The 13,197-nt window shown below is 36.7% G+C and overlaps 1 protein-coding gene across 2 annotated transcripts in view; it reads right to left on the reverse strand.

Annotated features, from left to right (window-relative positions):
- Positions 1-13,197, reverse strand: part of ANTXR2 (ANTXR cell adhesion molecule 2) — a 175,218-nt gene that overhangs the window by 128,252 nt on the left and 33,769 nt on the right. For both annotated transcript variants that reach the window (XM_069594457.1, XM_069594458.1), the window contains exons 8-9: positions 3,156-3,216; positions 968-1,066 (exon numbers count right to left, since the gene is read on the reverse strand). In XM_069594457.1, the coding sequence (XP_069450558.1) occupies positions 968-1,066; positions 3,156-3,216 (160 nt within the window). The remainder of the gene's footprint in view (positions 1-967; positions 1,067-3,155; positions 3,217-13,197) is intronic.

Genomic DNA, 13,197 nt, shown 5'->3' on the forward strand with positions numbered 1-13,197 from the left:
TAGAAAAGATAGGAATTAATGATGTCATTTACCATGCTGAGACCCTTAACACTTTAATTCAACAAACATATTAAGCAGTTACTTTGCATGCAGAAAAAGCTGTGCTAAGCAGAGAGTTTATAACAATCAGATAAACAACAAAATTGTAGATGATCCTTTCAAAAAATATCTCTACCAGAGTTCAGAGTTGCAGCATCTGCCTTACAGTATAAAATTTTAGAAGACAATATAATCACCAACGAGGAGAAAAGTCTTAAAAGAGACCTCAAAAGCCCAGAATATTAAGATCTATTTATTTAAAGAGGAGAAGTTTTTCTCAGAATAAAGATTAAAAATATTGCACTCATCTGCTTTTTTGAAAGTCAAGCTAGGCAAAGTGAAATTTAATTCCTTAAATATGATAATTATCAACAAATACTGTACCAGGGAGACATTAGAGACATATCTTTAAGGCAAGAAGTCTGTCCTCAGGAAACTGGCTGACAACTTATTTGCAAATTAGACAAAGACAGCAAGTGACAATAAAATGAGATAATAAGTAGTAGAGTAGTCCAAGATTGGTAGACTTTCAAGCAAGAGTGACAAGAAACAAATGTGGAGAAAGAGACAGTTAAATCAGGGAGTGGGTATAGTCCATACAGAGTACAGTCAAGAAAACTGGGCTCAACTCAGCTCTGCCCACTATTAGTTATGTAATCACAGATAAGTTATACAACTCTTTCAGCCACAGAGCCATAATTTGTATAATGAGCATACTTCAGATATGGTCCAGCATTTAATAAGTTATGAACAACTGTTGCCATTATTAAATAACTATTAATTAACTATTATTACTACTTGCATTATTATTGTACTTCCTTTCTTTACTGATTAAAAATATATAGCACTGTTGTTTTCAGCTGAGAAAAATACTTCATGCTGAAATACTGCACGATATTAAAGCAATACTGAAATTATGGAGACATACTCATGGTGTATGTTTCATTTACAGTGTAAGTACAGAGAACACTGCCATTCCGACTCCCCAGGTTGAATCCTCTTCCATTCAAAACAACTTGAAATTCCTCTAGAAGTAAAAGGAAGAATAAAAAATGTAAATGCTACTTTATAAAAAAAAAAACAACAACAAAAAAGCATCACTTGACAAGCTGCAAAGAATTTCTTAATACTATTTGGCCAACTAATAACAAAAGACATGGTCTTACTAGTTTTCTTAGACCTTCCAAGGAATTACAGTGGAGATGCCCTTCACTGCCAGGTAGAGATGCATTATTTTACGTTTTGAACAAAGTGTTTTCCAATAATAACCAAAAAGAATTGAAGTGTAATTGACTAATAGAATTGAAGCACAACAGTCATCCCAGACAGATACTGTACAAACTGGCCCAAATTCTATCCTGAGGAAAATATCTGTAGGAAAGAAAACCCTTTGTTTTCCCCTTGTCTTAGGTACTGAGGTATGAGAATGTGAAGTTAAAGCCTCATTTTACCTGGTTCTTAGAACAGTTGTGTGTTATATTTTCTTTAACCTATGACACCACATACAGAGATTCTTCTTTAAACAGCTTCTTCACGTATCTAATCCTACTTTTAATTTCTGTTGCATACAGACTCATCAAAAGTCAGGCATTTTGGACTAATAATAATCTGTGGCCAATTAGTAAAAGAAGTTGATTTGACTTATACTCTGTGTAAGAGGAGCGGTCACTAAGTGTTAGAGAGTGAAATAATATGCTAGAAGAAAAGTTTAAATGTTTATATCTTTGCTGCTTAGCTGCAAGAAGATATGTCAACTCTTTTCATAGTAATTAACTTTCAATCCTCTTCAGAGACCCCCTACCCAAGGTAATCTAACACATATCTAATAATTAACTGTGGAAGAAAATGCTGCCATGCCACTCTCCATTCAGTGTGTTACTGAATGTAAAGAATGTTCTTATAAGTTACAATAAAGTGCAAGTGAAATGTAAAATGTGACTCAGAAAAGGAACATGAGCTTTTGGAGTCAGACAGACAAGAATCTAACAGGACATTTACTAATAGCAACTACTGAATATATTTCTGTCTCAGTTTCCCCATCTGTGAATCCAGGATTATAAAACTGCTGAATAGTGTTGTTGTAAGGATTAGGCCAAATTATAAATGCAAAGAACACCATCCCATTCTAGAATGTTCAAATGCACTATTCCTCTTAAACATCTCAATAATCATTAACAAAGGGTGGGTCTAAAAGATGCCTGCAATGCAGGAGTCCCTGGTTTGATTCATATGTCAGGAAGATCCCCTGGAGAAGGGATAGGCTAACCACTCCAGTGTTCTTGGGCTTCCCTAGTGGCTCAGCCGGTAAAGAATCAGCCTGAAATGCAGGAGACCTGGGTTCAATCCCTGGGTTGGGAAGATCCCCTAGAGGAGGGCATGGCTACCCACTCCAGTATTCTTGCCTGGAGAATTCCCATGGACAGAGGAGCTTGGCAGGCTACAGTCCATGGGGTCGCAAAGAGTCGGACATGTGAGCGACTAAGAACACAGAATCGTAAAAGGTGAAGAACTTCATCCCATGTCCAGCAGGTGGGAGGCCCCAGGCCCAACATTTAACTTTTGAAACAAAAGTTGGGTTAAAAGGAACTCCAGGTAAACTTGAAGAAATTATATAGGCCACAGAGAATCCCACTCTCTTTGGGTTGGATGGCTTGAAAGTGCTAAAACCTGAGTCTGTTTTTCAGCACCAGCTGATCAAGCCACCTGCTTCTTTCTTGCCATCCACCGTGAGCTGGCAGGGACGTACTTTGGCCAGGTCATCAAAGCATGGAGCTCAAAGTCTACATATACACGCCTATTTGTATAATCAGATAAAAGGGAAAATTTCCTATTTTATTTTACTTGTCATAAGAAAGGTCTCAAACATGAACTAAATATACAGAAGATTTTAAAAGCCTGTCACACAATATGTTCATTATTTAAAATAACACTCCAATCTTAAAAATTTGAATTTAAAATAGAAATATTTCAAGGAATTATTTAAAAATTCTTGCAGAAAAAGATGCCAAAAAATTAATTTTGCTATTCTCTTTCCAACATGAGTTTCAAACCATATATTTTAACTAGGAAAAAAAGTACAATTTCTTACAAGGTATTTTTAAATTCTAACTACTTACGCCCCACACAGACACTTGAGGGCCGCAATTCCAGGATTTCAGTGCATGACTGAGCTAGTATCTAAAAAGGAAATAAAAAAGAAGACCAAGATATGTAACTAAACCATAATATGTAAAATGAATCATAAGATTACTAATAATCTACAGTCCTCCCTTTACAATAAATGGCAGAGAAAATTTATTAGCCACATATACAGCTACCAAGCTCTTATGAAATTTCTGTGTCACCTTTTAGTATATATTTCAAGACTGTATTCAGTAGGAATGCTTATTTGATTAGAATAAATACAGACAAGCACAGATAAAAGGAGTTGTTGCTTCAAAGTCTGGGAGCCTTGGATATGAAAAGATAACTAAAATTTCTCCATAGCCATAAAATCAATGCTAACTTTCCCATCAAGCAAAAACAAGATAGCAAAATCAGACCTTCTATTTAATTATGCTAATTTAACATTTTCTATTAAAAGATTCAACATAATATCAATAAATAAACACTTCTTTATTTGACTCTGGCATTTCTACTCAATTTCTCTGCCTCAATTCCCGTGGATGCTAACCCTCCTGATATGCATCAAACATTGCACTTGCAGAACACAGGCCCCTTGTATGAGCCAAATATTATTCTCAAAAGCACAGACTCTCTACTCTAGCATTCCCAGAGCACAGGAACAGAACAGCTCTTCTTAGCGTGTTCTGAGAGAGAAACCACCATACAAGGCACAAGGCTACAAGTGAAAAACAACAATGATGAAATCAGCTGCTCCTCATGGACTCAACAATCCCGTCTTTATTTTTAGAACTGCTCTGCACTGCATTAGCAAAGGCAGACAAGTTCCAGATGATCTTTGAAAGACATTCCTTTCTTGCTGGAAGTTAAGGACAGACGATGTACAGTAGTTTCTAGCATCTCCTGCTCATAACTAAAACAGGAAGGAAGGACTGGGGCAGGATATAGACATGCTTTCCCTGCTTTCTTTAATAACAGTAGAAATATAAATTGTCAGACTCTAATAATCAGCTGGTCAAATCATGGAATTTTTGTTGCTGAATATGCCCCTCTGAAAGAGGGTACATTTGTACTTTTTTAGGGTCATTTCCCAGAGAATCCACTTTTCACATAGTGGTTGAGGAGTAAACTACTGTAACTGAGAAATTCTGAGTGAGATCTATTTAAACTCAGAAAGGACCAAAGAGATTCCACTGTCACCCAAAGATTGTCAGGGCCTCAACAACTCTTGGTCTGCTATTCTATCTCCAATAATCAACACTCACTCCTTTGAAGAGCAAGCACCTTTGTTCATGTAAGAATTGAGGATCACTGTCAAAAGTTAATGTGCCCTCTTGGAAAGAAAGAATCTCAAATCACTAACATCTTTAAACTGTTTGACATAATTCAGATAACAAGACTCTGAAGGGAACAGAATACAAAAGTTTTGCCAAAAGAGTAAGAAGCTAAAAAGGTTCCAGTTAACAAAATAGGTGCATTATTGCTCTAGGTTTGACCAGTCTGAGATTAAAAGTGAGAACTGAGCCACGAAAATGGAAGGTCAAAGGAAAGTATAAACCCCCCAAATCTATTTTAGCTGGCAACAGTTCTTGAAAGAATTTATTTGAAAGTAAATCCTATTGAGAAGACTGACTGATCTTAGAGCTGATAATCTTTTTACTATTCTAGTTATTTCAGGCACAACATTATCAGCATTACAGAAAAATGTTTTGAGTGTTGAATCACTCCCTCTATTAGAACACAAACTCTGAGAGCACAGAAATGGGATCTCATACTGTGCAAGCCTTCCAGGAGTACCGCATTGTTTTATACTCACAGTACAACCAAAAAAAAAAAAGCTTAGAGAATAAAGACCAAATGTACTGATAATGAGAATATTAAAAATGTTTAGTAAGCAAATCAGCAATCATAAAAGGACTAAGATAAAGCAGAATAAAGCGAATTTATGTTTTTACATAAATGAGATGCCAATGTTGGAAAATAATGTCTCTGCCTACACATCTTCCTGAGGGAGATCTGTCCCTCTGTTACTGTTTTTCTTAGTTTCTTTCCCTCCTGTATTTGTGAACCACAGGTTTGTTAAAGGTTTTTAACCAACAGTTGAGCCTACAGGGCACAGATTGGGTTGGAGGTAAAAGTGTGACCTTCCAGTGGGGAGAGATCTGGGCAGAGAAGTTGATGGTATACCCAAGACTGTCTGCAAGACCTGTGTTTATAAATCATTAAAAAATCTATAATAAAAAAAGAGGCCAAAAAAAAAAGAGGCCAAAAGATATAGAATTGTAAATTCTGTTACTTTGTGTAAAAGGTCTATGTTTCAGCTCACTGTCCCAAACTGTGAAATGCCTAAAGATGGTTTTATATATTTAATCTCTATAATAACAGTCATAGTCCTTTCTCATTATCAAAACTTTCTGTCCTATTTAAAATATATTTGTTTTGAATGTCTCCTTTGAAACATATGATAGGACTTCCCAAAACAGGGGACAGGGGTTTGAACCCTGGTCTGGGAAGAGTCTGCATGCCGTGCGGCAACTGAGCCGGTGGTTACAACTATGAGCCTGTGCTCTAGAGTCTGCAGGCTGCAACCACTGAGACCAAGTTCTGCAACTACTGAAGCCCAAGCGCCTAGAGACCATGCTCCCCAACAGGAGAAGCCATACGATGAGAAGCCCACACACCACAACAGATTGCCTCTGTTCACTGTGACTAGAGAAAGCACTCGTGTGGCAAAGAAGACCCAGCACAATTACAAATAAACAAAATTACTGTAAAAATGGAAGGTAAAAAGCCTGAAACACATTATCACAAGAAAGTGAAAATCCAAGTAATCCCCCTCTTCTGAGTTGTTTGGAATAAAACTACAGGGGGAACAAGAGCATTCAGCCTTACAAATTATAATTATTTATTTTCTGTTGTTTCTAACTGGTTGCATACAATTTTGATATGTTATTTGCACCATTTAGACCATCAGAATACTTTCAATAGTTCAGTGAACTCTGTAAACATGGATACATGGAATTTTTCTATTTGGCAAGGGAGTGGGGTAGGATAAGATAAAGTTATTTACGCCCTCCTCTGGGTTAGTTTTGGTGAGCCAAAAGACAGGATGTAGCCTTAGGGGTCAGCTCTGACCATACTGCCAGCTGGCCTCTTACAGATGTTTGGCAAGAGATGAAAGTAGATTCCACTGTGCTGTCCCTTGCCTGAAGTTGAACTTGAATGAAGTACCAGAATGGTACTTCATCCTGGGTATTCCAGGCATGTTCCAAATTAATTTCAATTGACTCTGCATCTAGCATCATGTACTTAGGTTGCAGGATTTCACTAGAGGCCAGATTTGCATACAGAGCAATAAGAGGGCAGACATGTACATTGGAGCTAGAATTGGCAAGATTTATGGCCATGTAAGAACCACTGCTAAGTCAGAGACACAACTCTTCCAAGAATCCCAGTGGCTACAAGGCAATTTCTTATCTTGCTTACCTATAGTGTTAGGATCAGATCTTTAAAATTATAAATAACAACTATGTAAATTAACAGTATTAATCTAGGAAACATTTACAGCAGAAATAACCAGAAAGCATCAGACTTCATTTCTTCTTTCTTCTTTAAGATACATATGAAACCATATTTTGATTGAGATCTGTAAGTTCCTGAATATGTTTACATAATGAACATATGCTATAATAACAAATATCGAATATGCAGGAAATAGTGTAAATCATATTATAGCTCCCAAAACTGCATACAATGAACATAGCTTTGGCCTTTTTCTCCTGGCATTGAAGATAAAATGAGATTAATTAGTGGAGAATTGTAGTTGGGCTGCATCCAAGATAAAATTTAGCATGATATTAGTTAAGATGAGGTGACAAAGTCAAAATATTACTTAGCACCTACAGTGTCTTGGACGTTTATACTGCATTTGGGAGCAATATCTAGGTCTTATGATTTGAAGACCAAACATCCAGTTTACATAAACAAACAAAAGCCCACTTCCTACAACTAATATACATCAAGACAGATTTTTTAAATCTATATTTTTTCCAGTTTCTAAATGGTGATGGTAAGGATACTATATTTGGAGAATAAAATAGAGCCCATTCCACATGAAACTAGGTAAACACTTTTTTTTAATGAATGATAATATCTCATATTTAAAACCAATCTAATATAAAAAGTATATAGCACAATGTTATAAACAGCTGCTCAGTTAATATTTATTGAATTAACTGAGTAAATGCTAAACTTTCTAGTAAAAAACAAGCATCTTGACTATAAGACAAATAAACAGGGTGTGTAACAATGGACAGTAAAACATATTTAAAATTAAAAGAGCTTTTCAAATCATATCTTTGGTCACACACAAGGAAAGAAAAACTTATTTGTATACAAACCTTATTTGTATTCAAATTGTGGTAACCATTGGCACTAATAAGGCATTGAGCCAAATACAAAAAAGAGACAAATTTAAGATATGCACCTTCTTTTAAAAAGAGGGTTAATTTTTAGATAGGATATGTAGAAGAGAAAAATGACATTAAATCCCATTGAATGGTTTCCTCTGTGACTTCCTTTTTAAAGGTCAGTTCTAAATAAAAAGATTTTTCCCCCAAACTGGATTATTTCTTCACCCTTAAATTCAATATACTACCTAAACATCTCGAACATTTTCAACGTTATTCAAAATTCAAAATATTCATTCTAGCAATAACTTTCTAATACTGACTTTGAGTAAATAACATCACATACAACAGAACATTATAGATAATTTGCAAGTACCCTCAATGTATCCTTAACAAATAGAAACTGTTAATTTGCATGACATACAGTGTGTCAGAAAATATCAGTAAGGATAATAAAAAGGTCTGAAAAATATAATCTGTTTTTTTCTGACTCACTGAGAGTCTTTAAGCACAGCAGGAATTCATCCCAAATATGAAGGGTTCCAAGTTTAAATCTCATAAGGAAAAATCACTGAAGAATATTAATTACCAAAAAGAGTTCCCCCCAAAATAAAGCTTTCATAATTAGCTACCCATGTACACAAAATAAACAACTAAAACAAATGGAGAGATGTTTCTCACAATCTTTTCTTGTTTGCTTTTTATCTTTTAATATTTAGATACAATTTTTATTTTCTCTCTAGCTGTAAAACATCCTACCAAATATATTTTTCTTTAAGAGGTAATGATTCAATGAAAACAATCATAACTTGTAGTCACATGTTTGGTCGTGTTTTTTTTTTTTAAATGCTTGGAGCTTCAAAATGCCAGTTGCTCAATACAGCATGACCCATTTCTAAATATGGATTCTTTCTCCCTTTGGGTAATATAAGCACAAGTGATAAATTCTAAACAAACTTCTACTCTAATAAATCTAGGGAAGAATGTAAGTTACAGTCATTGGCTTCTACTCTTCTCTGCTCCAAACATAACAGATGAGCAGTTCTGAGTATAATGTTAGTAAAATTATGCCCATATCACAAATTGTGAAACAAAATACTGAAATGACATTTAAAGTTCTTCCTCCTGTTATAATTGCAATTTTCATAACAAATCATATTAGCAGGTCTTCCTTTCTCACTAAAACATAAAAATATGCCCCAAACTGGATTGTGATACAAAACAAAAATTTATATACCCCTCCTTCTTTTTCTTATGTTCAGTACAAACTCAGAATAATCATTTAATGCTTTCTTAATGGATGAACAATAGACTTTATGTTAAAAGTGCATTAAAATTATGGGATTTACACTGATGGTACATTTAATCATAAATCTTACCATTTTATCCCCCTTTTCAATGTCCTACTTAACCAAATGTTCTTTCACAAACAAGTGAGCCCCTAAAAGTTTATCTTCTTTTGTAGCCCAAAAGATTAACGTTAAGAAATAAACATTTGACACTTAACTTTGGCGATGCAACCTAATACCACCACTGAAGTTTTCTCACAAAATATCACAGTTGTAATTATTTATCAAAAATGGATTTGATTTCCTTATACTACAATCCCCACCAAATAATGAAAAAGGAAAGAATAGTATTAAGTAAAATTATAATGCAAATACAAATAGACCATTGGACAAAAGATGCCAAGATTATAAAATTTCATTAAATTAAATGGATATTTTAAAGTGAACTTTCTATTGGTATTTTTTAGTGAGTTGGAATTAGGAAGAAATGAAGCACCTTATTAGAATATGGTAAAAATATTTTAAATATATTTTACTATAGTGGACTGTCATAGCTATTGATTTTTCTTCCCTATCCTTAGCATTTTTTCATCCTTACATATCTATAAACAGTGTTGCCTTTTTACTGGGAAAATTGTTCTCTATTCTCTGTGGTTCTAGTGAGGCTATCAATCATGATACCTTCTCTTTCTCCACCTTGTTCCCAACCTTCCATCATGGGGGTTAGCATGTTACTCAGGCTGGTCCAAATATGTCTGTTGACTATGTTATTTGTTATAAGAATGAGCATTTGACCCAGCTGAGTCAATCAGAGTCCTTAACTGGGATAGAATATACTGATGCTGAGACAATGGGCTTGCTAATTGAGGCCCATGTAAGCTGAAACCTTGGGCAATTAACTTTCCTCTGATAATCAACAAAACAAGGAGAGAATGAGGCAAACAGATGCTGCTGCTGCCAAGTCGCTTCAGTCGTCTCCGATTCTGTGCAACCGCATAGACGGCAGCCCACCAGGCTCCCCCGTCCCTGGGATCCTCCAGGCAAGTGGAGTGGGTTGCCATTTCCTTCTCCAATGCATGAAAGTGAAAAGTGAAAGTGAAGTTACTCAGTCATGTCCTACCCTTAGCGACCCCATGGACTGCAGCCTACCAGGCTCCTCCATCTATGGGATTTTCCAGGCAAGAGGACTCAAGTGGGTTGCCACTGCCTTCTCCAGAGGCAAACAGAATCATAGGCAAAACTTAGAAATGGAGAAGACCTTAAGAGTGGATTGGTACCCTGGATTCAACTGCACCTGGGGTAATCTCCTCCTCTGGACCACCAGTTAGTTAGATAAGCAAATAACTTTCTTTTCCTTTCCCTCAGGCTACTATACACTTGGTTTTTGTCACTTGTAACCAAAAGTCTTAATACCGCGGAATATAAACAAAAGGATGAAATAAAGTAATGTAGAATCAAAAGTCAATTCAAAATAAAGTATTTTCTGGTTAAAAAAAATGAGTTGATTTTTCTGATGCTTAAATACACCATAACTATATTATAAAAATATTTTCAAGGAGTATAGATTTTATTTATTATTCACTGATAAATGGGAATTGGGCAGTGTCTACTTACCCAACACTGTATCAGGTACTAGACAAAAAAAAAAAAAGGAGGCAGAGGGAAATACAGTCCCAACCTTTCTATCATTAATGTGAAGATGTTATGAAAAGAGATACCTCATCTACATTTAATACCAACGATTCTTGGATAAACTGAAGCCCAAGAGAATCTGACATACAGTGGGCCTTACATTACAGCCTATCCCTTTTTAAAGGGACTCCTAGAAACTGACTTCCAATTTTGAGTAAGTTGTACCAGTTCAGGGTGTTTTCCTATGAATATATCTTCAGAGTTAGCTCAGACTTTAGGTTTTTCATCCAGCCATGATTTTATAGAGATTCTCACAACTCAACAGTCAACATCTGTAGCAGAACCTGCCAAAAGTATTTAAGCTAAAGTCTTATTGGGTAGATTATTAGGTATCCTCTTCTATGAAAATGATTTTCCTGTAGAGAAAATGATTTGGCAATGTCTTCTCATTCCATTCAAACATAGTTTAGACATCTTTCTTAGATACTTTTTAAAAATAATAATAACAACTACAGATATGGCTGAGAAAAACAACTTGGCTCCAAAGGTCAAATGAAGCTTACATTCCCAGCACAATGAATGAAGTAACCTTTCAAAATGTATATTGCACTTTTCGCCCTTTATAAACAATCTATTACAGTTTCATTTAAATTTTCTACACATCTGAGTGACCATGCTCTTCCTGTTTAGGCTCTCTTATTTTCCCATTATGTACTTAGGAACTTTAGCATTTGCTGCCATCACCTAGGATGTAGTGTTCTTAATTCTTCTGGATCAGGCATTATTTATAAAGCCAGCTCCACAACTGATTCATCTCTTCTGCTTAATGCTTTCTGAGGTACTGTATCAAAAAAATTTGTGGAACCAACTGCAAAGAGTAAGACATCTCATGGCCTTGTTTTGAGAGGAAAAAAAAAAGGGAAGGAGGTTTTGCACAGATTATTTTGCTTTTCATTCTTCCCCCATAATTCACTAATCATGGTTTTGTTCTATTTTCAATGTTCTCTTCCCCAGCACTGTATAATGAAACACTGCATTGGAAAGTACGTGGTACTCACAGGCTAGTCTCTGACCTATCCTAGCTTGAATAAAATTTCATTTTCAAATAAAAGTCCTATACTTGCCTTTCCAAGAAACCAAAAATAAGTATGTAACATTCTAAGATTTTAAAGTTAACCTAAAGTGGAAAACATAATAAAATCCTTGTGTCTGTAGGTAGTGGGAGAGGAGAAAGGTCAAGAGGCTGGAGAATGACTCAAGTCTACAGTTTCCTGGCTTGAACATTTCTCTGAATTTCCACTTCCCTCAGTGACATTCCCCACTGGGATTTCTTCCCAGGCCCAATTTCACTCTGTCCTCTAACACTCTGGCCCTTCTGTGAAAACAATTTTCACTTTCAATGCTTCTAGATACTCAGCCACATTATCAGGAGTGAAAGTTGTATTTGACTCCCCACTCTTGTCCTTTTCATCCTATATCCAGTGAGCTCCCAGGTTCTGTTAATTTTTTAAAGCTTCCCACATTTACTATTTTATTTCCAGTTTCACTGCCATCACAATTTTAACAGCAGCAACTAATTGCCAGGTAACATTCATCGGAGTCTTCAGAGCCTGGCTCAGAAAGAGCCAACAGTTTTATACCTAGTGGTTCAGCCCCACCTTGTTCCTGACATAGTTCTGACCAGGACAGTGAATCTATTAGGTATTTCCATTGACATCCTTGGGCTTCCCTTGTGGCTCAGCTGGTAAAGAATCTGCCTGCAATGTGGGACACCTGGGTTGGATCCCTGGGTAGGGATGATCCCCTGGAGAAGGGAAAGGCTACCCACTCCAGTATTCTGGCCTGGAGAAGTCCATGAACTGTATAGTCCATGGGGTTGCAAAGAGTTGGACACGACTGAGGGGATTTCACTTTCACTTTCATTTGACATCCTTGACCTAGTTTTATTGGGAAAGACCTAGAATCCCAGTGCCTGAAATAAGCCCTAAGGACCTATGCTCCACTGGTGTGTGGTTCCCCCCTAACAAAGTAAGGTTTCTACTCTGAATCACTAATTACTACCATGAGTTCCCCAGCAAGAATGGAGAATCTTCAAGTTCTACATCACTTTTGTCATGGGAATTCTGAATCTACTTTTTCAGCTGTTCCCTGGGTCCTAGACCTGTGCTCACTCAGTCATGTCTGATTCTTTGCAACCGCATGGATTGTTTAGCCTGCTAGGCTCCTCTGTCCATGGGATTTCCCAGGCAAGAATACTGGCTGTGCTGAGTTGCTTCATCATGTCTGACCCTCAGCAACCCTGTGGACTATAGCCCGCCAGGCTCCTCAGTCCAAGGGATTCTCCAGGTATGAATACTGGAGTGGGTTTGCCATATCCTCCTCCAGCAGATCTTCCCGACCCAGGGATCAAATCCAAGTCTCTTGTCTCTCCTGCACTGACAGGTGAGTTCCTTACCACTGGGAAGCACCACCTGGGAAGCCAAGAATACTGGAATAGGGTGCCATTTCCTACGCCAGGGGATCTTCCCGACCCAGGGATCAAACCCACATTTCTTGCAATTCCTGCACTGGCAGGCAGGTTCTTTGCCACTAGTGCCACCTGGGAAACCCTAGACCTGAATCCTGAGAATTTAGAACTAAGGCACAGTCAGATCTTGACTTTGGGTAGCTATACCATCTTGAAGTCCTTGTTGTTTTGACCCCTT

This window comes from Ovis canadensis, chromosome 6 (genome assembly GCF_042477335.2).
Source record: "Ovis canadensis isolate MfBH-ARS-UI-01 breed Bighorn chromosome 6, ARS-UI_OviCan_v2, whole genome shotgun sequence".
Lineage (NCBI taxonomy): Eukaryota > Metazoa > Chordata > Mammalia > Artiodactyla > Bovidae > Ovis > Ovis canadensis.